Source organism: Apus apus, chromosome 4 (genome assembly GCF_020740795.1).
Source record: "Apus apus isolate bApuApu2 chromosome 4, bApuApu2.pri.cur, whole genome shotgun sequence".
NCBI lineage: Eukaryota > Metazoa > Chordata > Aves > Apodiformes > Apodidae > Apus > Apus apus.
The window spans coordinates 106432200-106451513 of NC_067285.1; the positions used below are offsets into that span (position 1 = coordinate 106432200).

Genomic DNA, 19314 nt, shown 5'->3' on the forward strand with positions numbered 1-19314 from the left:
TCACATTGCTGTGTCAGAAGTTACTGAGAGCTCTGCACAGCTGCTGTCCTAGTCCAGCATGTAGCTCTTTGCTTCCCAAAGTGGCCAACTAACATTATACTTCTAGGCATGCTGTTACTTAGCAAAATCATTACTTTCCTCAAGCATTCAAAGCAGTATTTTGCACAGATCCACAAGATGGGGAACTGTTACCTGAACACTTCATGCACAGGGAACCAGAATAAGTCAGAATTATTATTCTTTCTAGAGAATATTAGACCTAAATATATTGAGTATGCTTAAATATCACGTCCAAAAGGGACATTAATGATGTAGCATGTTTTTCAGTGTTCCTTTATGTGCGTTGTTCAACAGAAATGCATAATTTTAGCTTATAAAAACATTTTGTAGGTCACCTTTCAGATTGGTATGTTTTAAAACACTTGGAGTACATGCAAAAATTCTATTCTCTTTAATTAACCATCTGTTCAGCTTCCTGCTCTTCATGATGTAGCTCCTGAGAAAACAAATTTCAGAAGTTAGCTGAAATTTTGTAGTTGAAATGTTAAAATGTCAAAATATCTTCTTGCTCTTTGATATGAAAACATTAAAAGAGGTAGATTAAATTTGATGCAAGTAACATCCATGCAGGTATGATATAACTTAAGCTATAGCTTTTATACTACCACATTAGAAATCATTGAAACTTGAAAAATCTGCTGATTGTTACAAAATTATCTTAACCTTGTTCCTTAGTTACATGACAACTTAATAGTCATTCTTTCTGCTTCCCTGGGGAACCTGTGATGCAATTAAATAACTGGTAGTATTAGTACTATCAGAAAACAAATTATTTGAGTTTTAGTGTAGGGAACATAGAGATTTCTAAGAAGAATTAGATTCAACACCCATCTGGTCCATTATCACGGAGTGTGGCCAGCAGCAGATGCTTCAGGAGGAAGGTGTAAGATCTATAGTAGGACAGCCTGTCTGCAGATTTTCATCTCTGGTGGTGGGGGCAAGTCTTAAGTTCTGAAAGAGAAGATTTAAAAGTCTTCCCCCAAAATCATGGATGTTATAATTTCTAAATCCAGACAAGTGTTTTTTACAAGAGCAACCATTCTGACTTTTTCTGGCAATGTGTTTCATTACATGCCTTATAAACTAATATTTTGTTTGATTAAATATGAATGTACTAAGTACTAATTTCTCAAATTTTAAAGTCTTTAAGTTCTTGATTTTCAGTTCCAGATCATAAAATATCTTTCCATTTATTATTATATATACTCTTTTTCATATTTCCCCATTTATCTGATTTCAAAATATCTTATTCTTTTTATCATTTTTTTCTAACCACTTAATAGCCTTTATGCTCTTTTGGGAATTTTTTTAAACTTATCATTATATATAAAGCTTTTAACTATGCCCTCTCCTGTCTGCAAATTTTAAGTCTCCCATTATGCATTTACAGGTTTTAAATTGAAAATGAAAAAATGTGATGATACTAGTTGGATTATTATTATTATATTTATCAAAAAAGGAGATAACATAGGATGACAGACAAGGATATTAATATTTGGGATATAGAATCTAATACTATTGTATCAGAAACTGGTATTAATTTAAATGATCCAGCACATAGTGCTTTTTTTAAATAAGAAGAAAACCATGTGTGAATAGAAAATGACTGATTTTTTGAAGTATTTCTAAATAGTTATTGTGCTACCAAGTGACAATTAATCCCCTCTTTAAAGTAGTGTACTTTTAGAAACTTTTTGAATGTTTATACATTTTTATTGTACCTATTAAAAAACTTAACTGTTAACTTGGTCCTATGCTCCTAAGTAATGCATTATAGGTTTTTTTTTTAACTAGAATTTTTTACTTAAACAAATAAGCTATGATAGATTTCACATAACATATCTTTTTTTCTCCTTCTCCAAACAGAATTCTTTGGCTTTAGTAAATCTGTTGTTCGGTTATGATTAATTCTCAGCATGTCTTCACATTAGAACTAAATTTTGTAGTTTTTCATAGAAATTTTACACTTGAGTACTCTAGGTCAGAATCAGACAACCTGATGGTGCCACACCACTTTTTCCCTGAAGATGCAGAGCTAACCAACAGGAGGAATTTAAAACCACTTAAATCTGGGCTTCTCAGCCTGGTTCTTAGTCAGAATAAGGTGCCATTGATTCCTTATTATGCTTGATAGTTGGACCTTCTTTTTTAAGATTTTCCCCCTTACCCAATTTTAAACCTTATTTTAATGTATTTTCTATTAAAACTCTTAAACCAGCCAGCTGGGTGTAATGCGTGAGCTCCTCTCAGATATGGTTTAAGCAACACACTTAGCACCATACACCTATGGCTCAGCCTGTCTTACTGCCTTCCTTCCTGCTGCCTGTGCTTAGTTAGAGCTCCTGTGGGAGTGTCAGGGCCTATGATGAGCAAAGTGAGTGAGAAAGCAACCTGGACTGAAGTGAATTGAGGGGTCTGGAATGGGCATCTGGTGGATCCAGATTGCCTGGAATAAATTAACCTGTAGTTAGTCTGTAGGAATTCGTTAGTGGTTTGTATTTTGTGTTATCTTTGTTCACACCAGTCTAGAAAATTAGACCATGTTATGTCTTGGATGTGTTGTTAACAGCAGAAAAAATTGCCTTGGTGATACAAAAATGTATCACAAAAATGTGCAGAGGGCTGTTTGCTGTCTCTCAGCAGGTATCCAATGAGGGCAGCTGCTTTAGGGGGTGGTGACCCCCAAAGTCAATGCAGAGTTGGATTTTTCCAGATGCCAGTTCAAAACATCTTAGTCAGAGCCTAACTTAGTCCCTTGGCTGTAGAAGAAGCATGGATTTAACTAGGTTGAGCACCTTTTACTAAAATATTTTAGTGGCCTGAAACACTCTGTATGGGTGTTAAAAACCAGCTTCTGAGAAACATTACTATGATGATCTTGTATTTTTTTTTTCCTATCCTTCACTGGCCTCATTTACAGTATATTCCTACAATAGAGTGCAGCAGGCCATGCCACAGCACTCCCATTTGCACTAGACAAAATGTTGTTTCTTTTAATGGTCAAGAAATATAATTTCTCACCAATAAGTTGATAGCTGTTTCATTGAAGTTAGTTCAATAGTGTATTTATTTCTAGGCAAAACATTTGAAGCAGTCATGGAAAAACTTGCAGCTCTGTACATAAGAACAGGGAGGCCCAGGTATGGAGAATAGTGCTTTACAGTAGCAAACAAAATCCAAATTTGGTCTTAAATTAGACAAATTGTCCTGGTACTAGGAAAAAAAATGTAGTATAAGGAGGCAAATAGTATATGGCCTCATAAATTGAACATATGAAAGCAATCTCTTGATAACAGTGTAATTTGTTTTGGCATAAATCATCATAAATCTATAATATCATTTAGTGCTGATGGGTGGATCTATTGAAGGCCTGAGAAGTTTAGTCTCTGTGTTTTATAGGAAACTGGAAAAAAGATGAATGTAGTGTTGAAGAGCATTAAAAAAAAATCTTCCTTATAAAGTTCTATAATGCAGCATAATAGCTTAAGAAGGATATTGTGTGCTGGGCACATTAAACTACTACAGAAATACTGATGCATTTAGAGGTGCAGGTTGTAGCATTATCTTCATTCTACACCAGAGCCATACTCAGACATAGGTCACGTTTCTCAGTAAAAGAAATCATAGAATCATCAAGGTTGAAAAAGACCTTCAAGATGATCAAGTCCAACCTTCAGCCCTGAAACCCCTAACCACTAAACCGTCTCCCAAAACACCACATCCACTCATTTTCTGAACACCTCCAGGGATGGTGCCTCCACCACCTCCCTGGGCAGCCTGTTCCAATCCTCTCCACTCTTTCAGTGAAGAATTTTTTCCTAATATCCAATCTGAACCTCCACTGGTGCAACTTGACCCCATTTCCTCTTGTCCTGTTGCTGGTCACTAGGGAGAAGAGGCCAACACCCACTTCACCACAACCTCCTCTCAGGTAGTATCATGTGTGTACTCATCAAAAATGATGCCTGACCTGCAGGCAATCAAGAAAACAGTTAATAAAATATTAGCTTGTAAATCAAAGACATTCTTATACTCTGTAGATAAACAAAAATACTAGTCTCTGCCTGGTTTGCAGTCTGTAATTTAGCAAGAGGCAATGAGAAAAGCTGGCTATTTCAATATTCCTTCAAAGTGAAGATCATTCAATTAAGTTACTAAGGAAAAGTATAGGGTTTTATTTTTCAAACTTCTTTTAGTCAAGGTGTGTAATGGGTAGGTGTGTGCATGCATGGGAACGGGGAAAGCTATACATTTTGAATGTATTAATTGCTTTGATTTTTCTTTCATCTGTATTGATATCAAATTGAATGACTCCTGCTGTGAAACAGCAGATTGCATGTGAATGTTATTACTCTGACAACCCTGAAAAAATACAGGTGGCCTTATGCTGTAAACCTGAAAGAGTAGAACCTATGAAGTAAATGCAGGATGGGTAAGAAAGAGATAAAAAATCATAAAAGGAAATCCAACTTGTTTGATGAAAACTAAGAATGAAGTAATGTGCACTGTTTCACTTCTCAGGATCATGCTAAGGAATAATGTTTAGCATTAATGAAAAATTATGTAATATCTTCCATTTGAAAATAGATCTGTACTAGAAATACTTATTTCTTACATTTCACATTTCTGAGACAGACACAATCTCCATTTTCTAACTGGAAGTGCATTGCTCAGCAGGAAAGCAACAGCACTACAAAGAGACTCTGCAAGGCTAACTGCTAGTTCTGTGTTTTATCAGACAGAATATTGTCCTGAGGTTCAAATGAACCACTAGATGTTGAAGATAGGGTAGGTAGGTGTAATTCTGCACTGCTGTGCAGTTCCTCGGTAGACTGGCAACATAACCAAGCCTGCAGGGTGTGCTATTCAGGATTAGGAGCACTGAGAAACAGGGTTCTTTAGCTCAGGTGGAGAACCAAACTAAAACAGCCGTGCTGCTGTCAGTAGATGAGCTGGATGGAGCATGTAGAGTTGTGTAAGGTCTATCATGCTGTTTAGACAGGAATTTTGAGTTCAGTTTACATTGCTTCCGCATGTTTTCTGAGTCACATAAGGTAGCAATGATGATCTTTCAGACCCATTCCTCCTGAACTCGGCTTTACTTTTAGTGCAGAGATGAGGTGATCCATTGACCCAATGCTACGTGGTTTTGAATATCCAATTATTTTTCCTCTCTTCCTAAATCCTGATAGATTTATGATAAAATTTTAAATTTATAGGGTAAGTTCTTCTAAGAAAGGACTTTTCCTTACCAAAGTCTATGATAATTCTAGAAATATTCAGAATTTATCATACTCTAAGCCTGAAGGCACGAGACACTGTTCTGTTACAAATAACAACCAGTCTATCACATTTTTATTGCACTGATTTTGATCAATTACATTATTTTCAGGTATTTCATTGCTTCAAAGTACATTCAAAGGTTTTAATGTTCACAGTTCCTTCTAATTTGTATCTTTTTACATGTCATTTCAATGATTATGAGGAGTCCCTTGGCTTAGATAATTTACTTTCATTAGAAATTGTAAGGTTTTGTGATTCTCTTTGCTACAGATGATCCTGATGTTTTCCTTTGTTTCTTTTTGGATCCTGTGTCCCAATTTTCTGTTAGAAATATGTTAATCTGTTTCACTCTGCTTCTGACTGTGTTGTAAGTGACTAATAATTTAAGATCTATTATTAGAGCTCACCACACTGTTAGTCAATGTCACATTGTAATTTAAGGCAGTGTGAAACTATCTTAGGATATTTTCCTGAAAGCTGTGAAAAGTTACAAGTAGTAACCATAGTGATGGTTCAGCCTTTTGTAAAGAACTATTTATTTACTCAAATAACTGTTAGGTTATAAATCTACAATGGGCATTAATTTAAATGTTATATACAAATGGCAAAGCAATTTGGAAATATGTGGTACAGTTTCATGACTTAGACTCCCAGCTGCAATTATTAAAGAAGTATTAAAATAAATCTAGTAGGAATTTGGTCTAATCAGATGCACAGTATTTTTCCTTCCTGAGAGCTACACTCAGGGAGCACAGGTGCTAGTTTAGCTCTATTCTGCCTTAAACCTGATTCAACCAAATACCTTTCTTATTTCCATAGTGAAAGTAGTTTTGCACCCAAACCAACAGTTTAGGGTTCTACTCCTGTAAGCACTGAACAATTAACTCACAGTCCATATGCAAGAGACCTGTCTATATAGAACTAATACAGACAAAGTGAAAAACAAAGCAGCAGTTTAAATTAATTACAAAACAGCTCTGACTGAAGAGCCCAGGTATGTGGAAGTGCATGGGTTTCAAGATGTCACTGCTTCCAGCTGTACACTCTGTTCGTATGAGGGCATCTGTCCTGATAGCAGAGGCAACAGATTAGGTTGTGTGTCTGTGCCTACATTTTCATTCTTCTATCCTCTTGTTTGGCAGCATGAGCACACCTACTCTGCACTTAAGTGAAAGTTATCTCCTGGAAAGGACTCAAGTCACTGGCCAACCCCATACTAAGAGTTAAGTTTGGTATACCAGTGAGCCAAGCACTCTTACTATTGACCTAATTTGTGTTAGTAAAAGCACCCATTTGCAACCACATTTATTCCAGCTCAACTTGAGAAAAACAAGCTATCTTAACTAAACATAGCCTGCCTCTATAAACTGTTGCCATTTTCTGCAAATTACGTTGGTTTTTAAGTAATACCTTGTCACTTCATCAAATCCCTGAGTGGCATTTATAAGCTAGCAGTTTGGGTTTATGACCATGACCATTATGTTTTCAGAATATGTGGAGTGGCAATCCTTTTAACTCCATTAATGAAGTTTTCATTTTTTGAGGGTGTTTGTTTTCACTTTAAAATAGCCATTGTACATGTGACAAAGAATTGATTATATGAATGGAAAGCGCTGATAAAATTTCTTGCATATATTATCTGAAATTTTTCAGGTTAATTGCCCAGATTCATGATGAGTTGTTGTTTGAAGTAGAAGATTCTCAAATCCAGGAATTTTCAGGTAAATAAAATCTTTCTCATCTACCCCCTTTGAAATCCCTGTAAACTGTGATTTCTCAGAGGATAAAGAATTAATGTAACAAGAAGAAGCACATTGATTCTCATAATTAAGCTAGTTAAAATGGGATATAATCCTCATCTGGAGTTCATCAACATGCTTATTTGTATTTAGTTTTCTTCTCAAGATTCCCTCATCCAATGTGTGAATCCTGTAAAGCTAAATAATAATACTTTCTCCAAGGTTTAAATGGGATTCAGAAAGAAATAAACCAACTTGAAAAGAAGGGCTTGGAAAGTAGCTTCCTCAATACTCATGACTGGGCCGTGTTACATAAAGAAGTACAAAATTCTCAATGTAAGAGTATAATGTACTGTAATTTCTAAGTTATTTTACTGCTTTTTTATAAAAAAGAGAGCTTTATGATGGAACTTTCAAGGTTAAGGGTTAGTAGAAGTTCCTGCTTACATTTTTATCCTCTCATGTGGCTTACTTCCAGACATCATTTCCTAAGCCAGGGTTTTTCTGAGCATCTGGTACAAATTTAGCTAGCAAATGAGGGCACATAGGAAGCTGTTGGGTCTCTTCTCTAGTAGGTAGTGCAATTTTTTCTGTAGGCACCAAACATTTATTCACAAACTGGTCCAATTTGAAGCTCAGCAATACCTTTAGCTAAAACAATTGGCTTAATGTCACAAATATTTTAAATGAACCAATACAAGAAACATGCTGCATTACAAGCTAGAAATATATTGCATTATAACCTAAGCATCTAAGAAAAAATTAATTTCACCTTCCTGTGTTGCATTAATTTTAACAGTACAATTTGCTGTGTTAAGTCTCATTTCATCACTGATCCCTCTTGTGAGTATTCGTTCATAATGAGAACATTAAACCTCCATCTAATCAAAACAAAGAACCTGGGAAATATTTAAGTTCAATATATTGAGGGCATTGTAACAAATCAGGTTACTATATTAACATTTGACCTCTAAAGACAAGAGGTCAAATCTAGTTTAAATTAAAAAAAAAACCCCTATACAATTTATCAGAGATTGTGGCATCTCAGAAAAGACCGATATCTGAAAGTGTTTCAGAGTTAGAAAGTATAGTATATTGAATGAGATCTGTAAGATAGCACAGAACAATTTTTATTAGCCTATTTTACATCCATTTGCATTAAGTGTAAAGCTAAAATTATACCCAAAAGATAAAAATTATTTATGGTTGCTTATACATATAGAAAATCATAGATTCTGCCCTCATCGTGTCAAATTCTGAACTCTGTAACTAGTATGAGTTTGTAGTAAATACAGGAAAATCAATATTTTTTTCAGTATAATATAAAAGACCTCTAGCTACCATATGAATCACAGAAGTAAATTATCCCACTATATAAACATGATGACTAGAGTCTCTTTTCTGAAAAGACAAAAAGAGTCCATTTCAAATACTCAAGTTATCTGCTCTGCACACCACAGTGCAACTAGTTCACATAGCTCCACATCTTGCTTCAGTGTACAGAACAAATAGACTTGTAAATTCCTTGTTCTGCTTCAAAGCTATCACCATGTAATTAAAATTGCTAAGATGATCTTTAGGAAATAGACCTAGGCAGTCTAGAGGCCTGAGATACCTTGCAAATTGCCATCAAACCTAACATAGGCTGCCAAGCTTGAGTGTTCAAGATGGAAGCTTGTTTGATTCTCCTGATTGAAGAGTGATTTTTAGGTTTGTCCCTACTTTGCCCGGAGAGGCAAAGGAAAAAAGAAAACTCTCTGTTGCAGTAACTTCAGATATACTTAGTTGCCTCAGAACAGAAGAGTGACAAAATGTCTTTTCCTTAACACTAAAGACCACCCTAAGACATTAGTTTCCTTCTTCATTCATTTATTTCCTTCCCTTTTATTCATCTCTCATGAGACCTACCCGAAGTACTGCATCCAGTTCTGTGCTCCCCAGTGCAAGAGAGCCATGGACCTGGTGTAGAGAGTCCACTGAAGGGCCACAAAGACAATGAAGGGACTGGAGCATTTTATGAGGAAAGGCTGAGAGAGCTGGGGCTGCTCAGCCTGGAGAAGTGAAGGTTCAGGAAGGTCTTATTAATGTATATCCATACCTGAAGGGAAGGGACGTAGGAACTGGAGCCAGGCTCTTTCCACTGGTGGCCAGTGGCAAGACCAGAGGCAACAGGCACAAATAGAAAAACAGAAGGTTCCCTCTGAACATCAGGAAACACTTTTTAACCATGAGTGTGATCAAGCAACTGGCAAAAGTTGCTCAGAGAGGTTGTGAAGTCTCCATCCTTGGAGATACTCAGAAGCTACTTGGACATGATCCTGGGCAGCTGGTTCTAGATGGCTCTGTTTGAGCAGTGGGGTTGGACCAGATGAGCTCCAGAGGTCCCTTCCAACCTCAGCCTTTCTGTGATTGTGTGTTTTGCAAACAGTTCTACTACTGACAAAAGAACTAACCCAAGTTGTCTTAAAAGGGACTGAAATGGCTCTTCCTTCAGTGTCATGAGAGAGGATTTTGCTTGATCTGAACAGGCAGAGAGAGGGTGCACCTGAATCAGCCTGTAACTTCCAGTCAGCAGCATGACTGGTGAAGCAGATCTTTCTGTTGTGAGTCCATGGTGTGAACAGCTTTGGTACACATCACAGAGCAGTCTGAGAGCAGTTGACCTAGATTCTTTTCAGAAGAAACTAAACAGGAGGTATCTTTTCTTCTAATATTTTCCAATTATTTTGGGAGCTGCTCAGTGCAGTAACAAATTAGATATTTGAATTTTAAACCAATGAAGGAGTGTCAGGAGTACGTATGTTCCCAATTCACTTTAGTGCTTTGAAGGTCCAAATATGGTTTTCACTCCTTTACCCAAAGTTCTTTCTCTTTTAGGTCCTTACTCTTCCTACTGTTACTTGCCAATATTCTTTAGCTGTCAGCTTTTTCTTTGCATATCTCATGAGTTTTTGGTCATTCAGAAACTATAAGTTACAGGATCTGCTGACTTGCAGATTACAGCCTGCAGCTTAATGATCTGGAGAGAAATCTCAGTTGTACAGTCACAAAGCCCAGTAAAGGGAAAGATGTGGACTTAAAACTAAGGAGTGTTTGATGGTTTTAATGGACTGTAGCTCAGAGCTGTGTCAGGCTCCTGCATTTGGTGTGATCCAAGAAGCACTGGCCTGCTATTCAGAGTGTTTGCATTCAGATTCCAGTCATGCTTCTGCTCTACTTTTTCAGGAAAGCAACAGCAAATTTATGTCAGTTTTCTTATTTGCAGAATGGATATGAAATCTTAAAATACTTTTCAGATATATAAATTAAGAACATAAAGGTGAATATTAATTTTTCCATTAGATCATAGTGCAGAACATAAGCCCTCCCAGCAGCATTTCCCTTACAGAAGTGCCTCTTTTGTGTTATTTTACAACATTAAAATGCCTATTTGCTTCTTGGAATCTCCTGAGTGGAAGCTGAGAATTGCCACAAGGCAGTCATAGTGCTGATGCTTTCTCTACTCCTGCTTAGGATTTCATAAGCCAAAATAAGAATTTTTGGTATTTTTCAGTACAGAAATCAAATTTATAGTGCACCTAATAATCTATACCAAACAGATAATTTAAAATATTTTAATTTTATGAAGAAGGAGCAAGCAATAAGGTATTCTTTTTTTCTAATATATACTTTTGTATGAAATGCTGCATATAAGTTAATATTAAGTTAGTATTTTGGAAGATTTAGGCCAGATTAGAAGGGCCTTGGAGCAACCTGATCTACTGGGAGGTGTCCCTGCCCATGCAGGGAGTTTGGAATTAGACAACAAACAAACCATTCTAGGAGTGTATGATTCTATGAATAATGCCTTCTTCAAACAGAAGAAAGCATAGTATTTGCCTCAATTCTCTGTTTAGGGCAAGAACAAGACAGCAGAAGAGCTTTTCAGAAACCCTCATTTTCTGTTAGAGGGTGCCTGGAAAGATAAAATTAAAACATTTGGCAGAAATTGCTTTCGTTTTGGCAGGAGACTGTCAGTTTTACCATCAATAATCTGCCTGATTTCTTGCCAGCTTCCCTGTCTGGCTTCCTCACATCCTGAGTTCTCCAGCAACCCAGGAAACAGAAAGGCAGGTGATATTTTGGGAATGCCAAAAACTGGGCTCTTGGATCTGAGAGGGCTCAGCATCTCTGAGTTCTGAAGTCTGTGTGATCAGGTAGACAGACTGTCCCCAGATGAAACTATGAGTCTGTCTAGGGACCCTGGAAGAGCATTCAGGAGTTGCAGAACCCAATTTTTCATCTTGTGGAGACTGTTTCTGAGACTGCCTCTCCACACCCTGCTTGAAATGCCTCTTTGCCCTTGGATTTATCGGAATAAATTACTGCTAAAAAGAGGAATACACTTTGGGGTGAAAAAATGCAGAATCATTTCTTTTTTACAGTACAGGGATCCTCATCATTACAACTGTTAAGTTCTGGCTTCTGATGTGAATGCCATATATACCTGATGTATTTGAAAGGGGAACTTTGGCCCTAGTGATTACTGTGGATTATTCCTTGTCACTATGCTTTCTTAAATGCATCCATTAGTGAGAAGCAGAATTAAATGAAAGACACTTTTTACTTGAAATAACATTTTTTTGTAGAAATATTTTCCAGTACTTTGTGTGGGACTGTTCAATCTCACATTGCACTAGGGCAATTTTCAAGTATGTTTTTTTTAGAACTAACTTATAATCACACATATTGATAGAATTAACAAAGTTAATTTCTGCATCCATTCTGATATTTGGTACATGTAAAACAGACATTTTAATACCAGTTTAAAATATTTTACCAGGTATAAAATATTTCAGCTGAAATACTTAAAGTGTGAGAAGCAAAAGGGCCAGTCTAAGAAAAAAAAACTACAACCAACCCAAACAGAATAAGCTATGCCTGTTTATTGTTATATTCAGATAATTAAGATTATTACTACCTGAAAACCAATGTCTTAGATTTTTTTTTTAATCTGCCAATACAGCTTTTTGACTCGTAAAAAATTCCATAGAATTTCAGTTTATTGTGATACAATTTCCCACTTAATGGGTACTAAGGCAGCTGCATAAAAGAGTGCACATGTTCAGAAGGGCACTCAAGTAGCAGAAGAACAAAAGAATGAGCTGGTCATCACGAGGCAGTGACGTTTTCTAATTTGTAGAACACTGGTGCGTAAGTTAAAGATGCCTCCAGACAGCTTTCAATTTGCAAAAATCCCTATTCCATGTATCAGACGTCTGGCCAGGTTTTACATGTTTCTGGAGTCATAATTTCATAGGTGAAAGAGCTTGAAAAATGTCTTCAGTTTGATAGGGACAAATAAGCTTTAGTTCCTCATGCGTGTCTTGTCTTTGCTCCTGTTCACCACACTTTCAGTAAGTGTATTTATTCTGGCCTGTATCAAGAAAATCAAATGTATGTTAAAATGTATGTTAAAATTTCAGTTCATCTATGATCTCTTCACTTCACTGCCACCATTTGTTTATTTTTTTATACATAATATTTTAACATGACATACTTAGCACTTAGAAAAGATTCCGGGGTGAGCATAATCAGCAGATCCTATAATTGCTGACTCTGGGGTTTGAGAGATAAATTGCAAAGGTTGAGAGAACAGCATTTTACAGATGCCATTGCAGTATGTAACTGCCTGCAAAGGAACATTTTATAATTAATAATTTAGGTGTCCTAGATATACCTGATTCTTGACTGAACAGAAATACTCATTACCCCAAAACCCTCCAATTTAAGTCTTAGGAAATAAACAAAAAATTAAGAGTGGTAAATAGAGATCTGTTTAAACATTGTGATTGCTTTTCTAAGTGTCCACACTCTATAGTGTATATGAAATAAAGGAGATACAGTTGTGTATCCCTGGATTGTTTATTTTGAGCCTTGAGAAAGAGGAAATTTTGAAAGAGATTTGAGAGGAGCAGGAGAACCAGGTATTAGACACATAGGACTAGAGGGAATCTCTCCTGCAGTCACATAGCACATTCCTTTGTTATAAATTATATATTTTATAAATTATTAAAAAATTTACTCCCACTGCGAGACTGTTCCAGAATTTCATGTCTCCAAAATCTAGAACTTTAAATTTCCATCCTAAGTGTATTCAGCCAGTTTACCTATTTCTTTTTGTGCAAAGCATTTAGTTAAAATGTTTTCTTCTTCACTCTTCACTGTCTTAGCAGACTGCTGAACAGGAATGGTAATCCAGCTGCTTTCTCTTGATATTTCTGTTATCGTTATATATTTACTATTTCAGTAAAAATCTGTTGTGAGGTAGATGTAGGTAAATCTTTTGGATACTTTCAAAGGGATGATTTCATAAGGCTGCAATCCAGGCAAAGCAACCTCAGATTGCTTGAAATGAATGGTTTTACTATGCCACCCACTAAACTCTGGGAAGAGATGGAAAAGTCAGTGTGACATGAGAAAAAGAGCAGGGCAAAAAACAGGTTTGTTTTTTTTCTGGCACAGAAAAAAAACAGTGAAGAAAATGGAACCAACCCATGGAGAAGCTTTTAATGGGCTGTCAAAGTGAATGAGGAACCATTAGGTTTCTTCACTTATGTGGCCGCTTTAATTGCTGCTTTTTAAAATTAAGAGCAGTTAAGGATGCAGCAGAATTCTGATTGTGCCAGATACTTTAAAGTGAAAACTGTGTGAACTAGCAGAGAAACATGTTGCAATCATTGCTGCCATTGTGAATCCCCTTTGGGAGATAAGAGTTATATGGGAGGGAGCTGGTAATATTCAGAGGTCTAGAGAACTAGGGAGGAAACTGGTCTAACTCAGTGCATATGCAGACAGCACCTTTTATCATACCACTCCCATCTTTCAGCCATGGATCAATGCTGCTGACTCATGCTCCCTCTTTTGTTGTCCATTGGAGCTCTTTTTTTATCAAAAAGGCCTATTCCTCTTATTACCCTAATGCTCTTTATTTGTCTAAAAGCTCAACAAATGTGAGGTTGCACAGAGCTGAGTGTGCCCTTAGATTGTTCATAAGTGCTTTGGTGGAACTTGGAGAGCTGAGTGATTCTGCATGAGAAGTGCAGAATCCAGATGCTGTGCTCTCACAAAAGCTGTGTGCAGTCCTTGCCTGGTGGGGAGCTTACTGATGGAAAAATGTTTGCTCAGGGACTGCCTGGCAACCCACTTTGCCTTCTGAAGACATGCCACCTGGTTGGAGTGCCCCAACGTCTGCTGCATTGCTGACCTCCCCAGGCTGGCAGCTTCTTCAAATTCAGAGCGGGCTTCTCAAGACGGAGGCAGTGCAACACTTTGCTATTAATAGTTGTGTTGACTTGGACTAAATTTTAAATGGGTAATTATTTAGGCCAGCACTTCCCCTTTCACAATCTGCAGTTGTTTTGTTTGTTTCTGCTCTCCAAAAATGACTCTGTGTCCTACGCTGGACCATAAACTACCTCAAATGTAACATGAAGCGAATACATCGGTGTAGCTGTACACAGATCTGTCAACAAACGTCTCCGTTTCCTCAGCCTTGGCACTTCAGCCACTGATCTTTTGAGTTACTGCATAATTTGGACTTCATGGGAAATCTTATGACAGCTCGTTAGTACACAAGTCTGAGCGAGCCAGCCTGGTCTCAGCACTCCACTTCTGATCCAGGAGAAGCTAGTTATCCTCATCATTGTTATCCAGCCAGCCTCAGTGTCACAGATGTGACACAAAACATCACTGGCATCGTTAGAGAAGGTTTTGGCAGCAGCCAGAGCAGCAACCATGCACAGCTTCTTAAGAGTTCTTGTGGCTCCTTTAACCTCAGCTGGAAAAGAGCAGTGATGTGCATCAAGGGATAACTTCAAAGAAAGCTTCTAAGTGACCAAGTGGTTTAGCAATTATCACTGTGTATTGAATACTCTGATATTTCTCAATTTGGTAAGGCACATGATGACACATTATTTAGTCAGTCATCCTGCCAGAGCAATGGAAATTACTCAGTAACTTTTGTTCTGGGGCTGCCTCGTTTTCCTATTTCACTTTCACTGGTCAAAAGTTACTTCTTTTTTAAAAGCCATTTATCCATTGAATTTCTCTTTGATTTTTATTAAAACCACGTTGTGTTGCAACAGCAATCTTGGTCAAGCAAAAGACTAATTGGCATGACCAAGGACGACAAATCTGGTCCCAGATGATTGGTTTGGAATAATTATAGATGCATTTTCACAATATCACTAAGCATAGTGTTATGACATGATGAGTTGTTAAGTTGCATAATTCATACTGAAGTTTAATTGTTTAGATTCTTGATAGCTCCATTATCCCACAGGTAATTTTTTCAAAAACTTATTCTTCAAAGTAAAAAGATCAGGGTCTAAGATATTTTAGACAGTTCGGATTTCTGTTGTTTTTTTTTTTTTTTTTTTCTAGCTTTTTTAATGTTGAGTTTTATGGCCACACAAGAAAATAAAAATATATAAAATGTCACCAAACATATAGTTAAGAATACTGAACTTGGAAGCTAAGAAATACAGCACTCAGAATTGCTGTACCTTTATACATTAAAAAAATGTATTAGTGCTGTACTTCTGTACTTAGGGGATATATAACTTAAATAGTTCTCCAAATGTCACTCTAAAATTCTATTTAAAATAAGGAATTGAACCTTCCACAACAGATAAAATTTAACTTAAAAAAACCCCTGAAAACTGGTAAATGGCTAAAGTATTTTTGATGTAGGAATGCAGGTATTACATAGCAGAATATGAAACATGTGATTTTTTAAAAATACATATATAACAGTTCTAACATGGAAAATAAAGCTGCATGTTTTCAAATTTACCTTACAGCACTGGTGAAAAGAACAATGGAGTCCTTGCAGCAAACCACAGCCTTGGAAGTGCCACTGAAGGTAGAGACAATTCTGAATTTCCATTACCATCTCAGGCATACTTTGCTTACATTGTACACCTGTGCTTGCCTAGCTTCTTTTGTTACAAATTCTTTAAAAAAAGAAGGAAGACTGTTTTTCAAAGTATACTGCATCTGAATATTGTTAATGACAGTATTAGACACCTGGCACTCATGCTGCTGAATGGCTCATTAAAATATTCACATTATTGATGGTATATAAAGTGAATGGCAACAGTATAGTTCTCTGATAGTTTTAGGAGATTGTTTTAGGCAACTTTGTCAGACAGCATAGTTCATACTATGCCTGAGGAAGCAATTGCCATCAAATAAAATATTGAGAATTAAATATGTTTCTAATAAAGACAAATGTCTACATGGTTAGTAAGAGCATTCAGAGTCACATGAGCAAAAGATAAATTTAGTCTTACATATTTCAGACTGACCACTGTCAGAAAGTTTTAATGACCTATGGACAAAATGGGACACAGAAGAGTTTCTTTCACCTCTGTCTGGGGTGTTTACTATCATAGCATGGACAAATTCATCTTGATGCATTAGCAAATAGATTCAATATGTTGTTCCTGTGAGGAGTTCTCTCTTAAACCACAACTACATTTTAGTGGATGAAAAGGAAAACATTCTTGGGCAACTGGTGCTTGTCTGGAGTATTCAGATTAGGACATTTTAATAGGCAGCAGAAATATTTGGAGATACATGTTTTATTACCCTTGTTTTGGTCTCCTTTTCCTGAGCAAACTACTGCAGAAATCATTACATACTTCTGCTCCTGCGGCACATTAGACTACATGCATCATGAAGATACTTCATCTGCCTCTGAAGCATCATGAATGGATTGATGGCAGAGGCCAGATAGAAAACATAAAGTACCAACAGCTTGATCTCAGAGAAGTTGAGAGTGATCTTTTAAAAAAAGTTCTGTGATTTTGTTCATGTTGTTTACCCTTCTATACAGTAAGAATGTGTCTTTTAGGATCAGAGATGTGGAAGATAAAAAGATTTTTGTGAAATGCTCCTGCTCTCCTTCAGCACTCTTGCTTCAACTAAATATGTATTATGTGCTCTGTTAATGTGGACATTACTTTTTAATAAGGAGGAAAAATGTCACTAAAGTAGAGCACTCGTATAGTCTTAATGGAGAGAGATTTCTTTTTATTCTTTGAGGAAAAGGATGCTTCATCTTTGAAGTAGCTTCTTTTCCAAAATATAGTCCTTGCTAATGAGGCAGCTTTCATGTCAGAAAACCTACTGTGTAACAGAGCACCAGTAACTGCAAAACAAACGAGAATAAAATCAAAACAACAACAAAAATACCCCAGAACTGGCAAAGTGGATGTAAAAGAAACTAGTGTCTTTATGCATAACTGACAAAGTACTGATTATAAGTGCTCTGATTTTGTAGCTCTTTCAAAAAGTGCAATAAGATTAATTTTGTTTCAGCATATTCCTTGAACATCAGTAACATGTACTTGCAATTTCAAAACCGAATGTTAGTCTTAATTGTTAAGGTATTTTAATCAAAATTTGAGTGATTATGAAGTATTAAGAGAGCTGAAGAACATTTCCTATGGGGTAAGCATCTAATCTAGAGTGGTATCAACATCCAAAGGGAAAAGCAAAAACAGTAATCCTGCTACATGCGAGGTGTTTGTTTGTTTATTTAAATTTTCATTTTTTATTTTATTTTTTTTTTTCCCCCTAACAGGTTCCCTTGAAAGTTATTCTTACCACAGGGAAATCATGGGGGTGTATGACAGAATGGCAGGAGATGTGAAGCAGTCATGGGGGCTGTTATTCAGCACCCGCACACCTCATTGGCCTGCGCCGATTCCTCGCTGCATCACTAGGCAACAGCGCTGCTGGATCTTTCATAAGCACCTAATACTCTGCTCGTGAATTTTTTTACTTCATTTTGTCTGTAGCCCTAGGCAACAGCAGTGAGATAAAACTGGTTTTTACCAGTTCATTGTGTTTCCTTTAGCCAAGGTAACCAGCAGGGAGCTGCTTTTGTTCCCAGCTAAATTACTAGATGTAAGAAATGAAGCAAGACGATATTAACCCTTTGGGAACAGGGCAAATGTATTTGAGTTAGATGGATGTTTAGACTTAAATGTTCAATATTTTGCAGAGTGCTTGTGTAAAAATACTTCTAATCTGGCATTAGAAAGACACTGTTTGAACTGTATCAGCAAGTGCTTAACTGTTGGGTTCAGCTCCTTTTATGATTTGTCAGTAGAAGGCAGCTGCTTGGCTTTATCACATATTAAATGTCATGTTTCAAACACTTAGAAAAAGAGAGGTGGACATTTCTTTGAAAGTTAAGAGTTCCCACCTTTGTTTATGCACAGAATTTAGAAGGAAAACGGGTAAACAAAACTGGATGCCTAAATGCATTAAAAATAACCAGATTGTTGTCAATTCAACTGATTTCAAACTCAGTTTGTACACGGTAGCCCTAGCATACTTTCAAGGAGGTTTATAGTTTTGCCTAATCTATTCTTTTTATTACTGATTTAATGCTAAATACTGTTTAGATAAATTTCAGAATTCCGCCTTGTACTTTTCAGGATTCAGGCTTCTACTTTAATGTTTGGATTTGTTATTGATATTTTGGTTTTCTGTAGATTTTAGTCTTTAATCAAACTTGTTATGTAACATTACTGGTTGCCAAATTCTGTCTCCATGCTTGTGGAATATGAAACTGTCCTGAAAGTCTACTAATTATTGAGAAGTTAAAGTCTAGCACAAAACTTTTTAAGAGGTGTTCAGTGTGTTTCAGTATTAGATCTCAAATGATAAAAGTAGTATAACATACTATAGTATATTAATTTAAGTAATATAATTTAAATTTTAATTGTGTATAGTTACAGAGATTTTTAAGCAATTTTAATTTGTATAATTAAATTAAACAATTTTGCATTGCACTTAAAAGCATTAAACTATTAACCATTGTTTTATTATGTTGCATATTAATCACATGTAACCCAACAGCTGAAGTCTGTAGTTTCTAAAAATTTATTATTATACATAAAAAATAAGCAGTGGTCATGTAAACAAAGTCAGAACTTTCTACATATTAACTGGGGTCAACTCTTTGGCTGGGGGAGTCCAGCCTACGTGGTTGGGACACTGTACCAGGTCCTGCAAGCCTTTTTCAACAGAGAAGGGTTTGCACAAATTTTCATCTACTTTTGCCATATTCAAGCTTTCTGTGTTTGCAGTGGCACTGAGTAAGTGTGAAATGTTCTCCTCTCTCATCTGTTTCACTCTTCTTGAAGACCTGTTTTGAGGAGGCCTGTGCTAATTA

General features: G+C 36.4%; 1 protein-coding gene across 1 annotated transcript in view; it reads left to right on the forward strand.

Moving 5' to 3' along the window:
- POLN (DNA polymerase nu) overlaps positions 1 to 17781 on the forward strand; it is a 92897-nt gene extending 75116 nt beyond the window's left edge. The window contains exons 22-24 of the mRNA XM_051619176.1: positions 6997 to 7064; positions 15926 to 15987; positions 17713 to 17781. Of these exons, the coding sequence (XP_051475136.1) occupies positions 6997 to 7064; positions 15926 to 15987; positions 17713 to 17781 (199 nt within the window). The remainder of the gene's footprint in view (positions 1 to 6996; positions 7065 to 15925; positions 15988 to 17712) is intronic.
- Positions 17782 to 19314: the final 1533 nt, after the last annotated feature.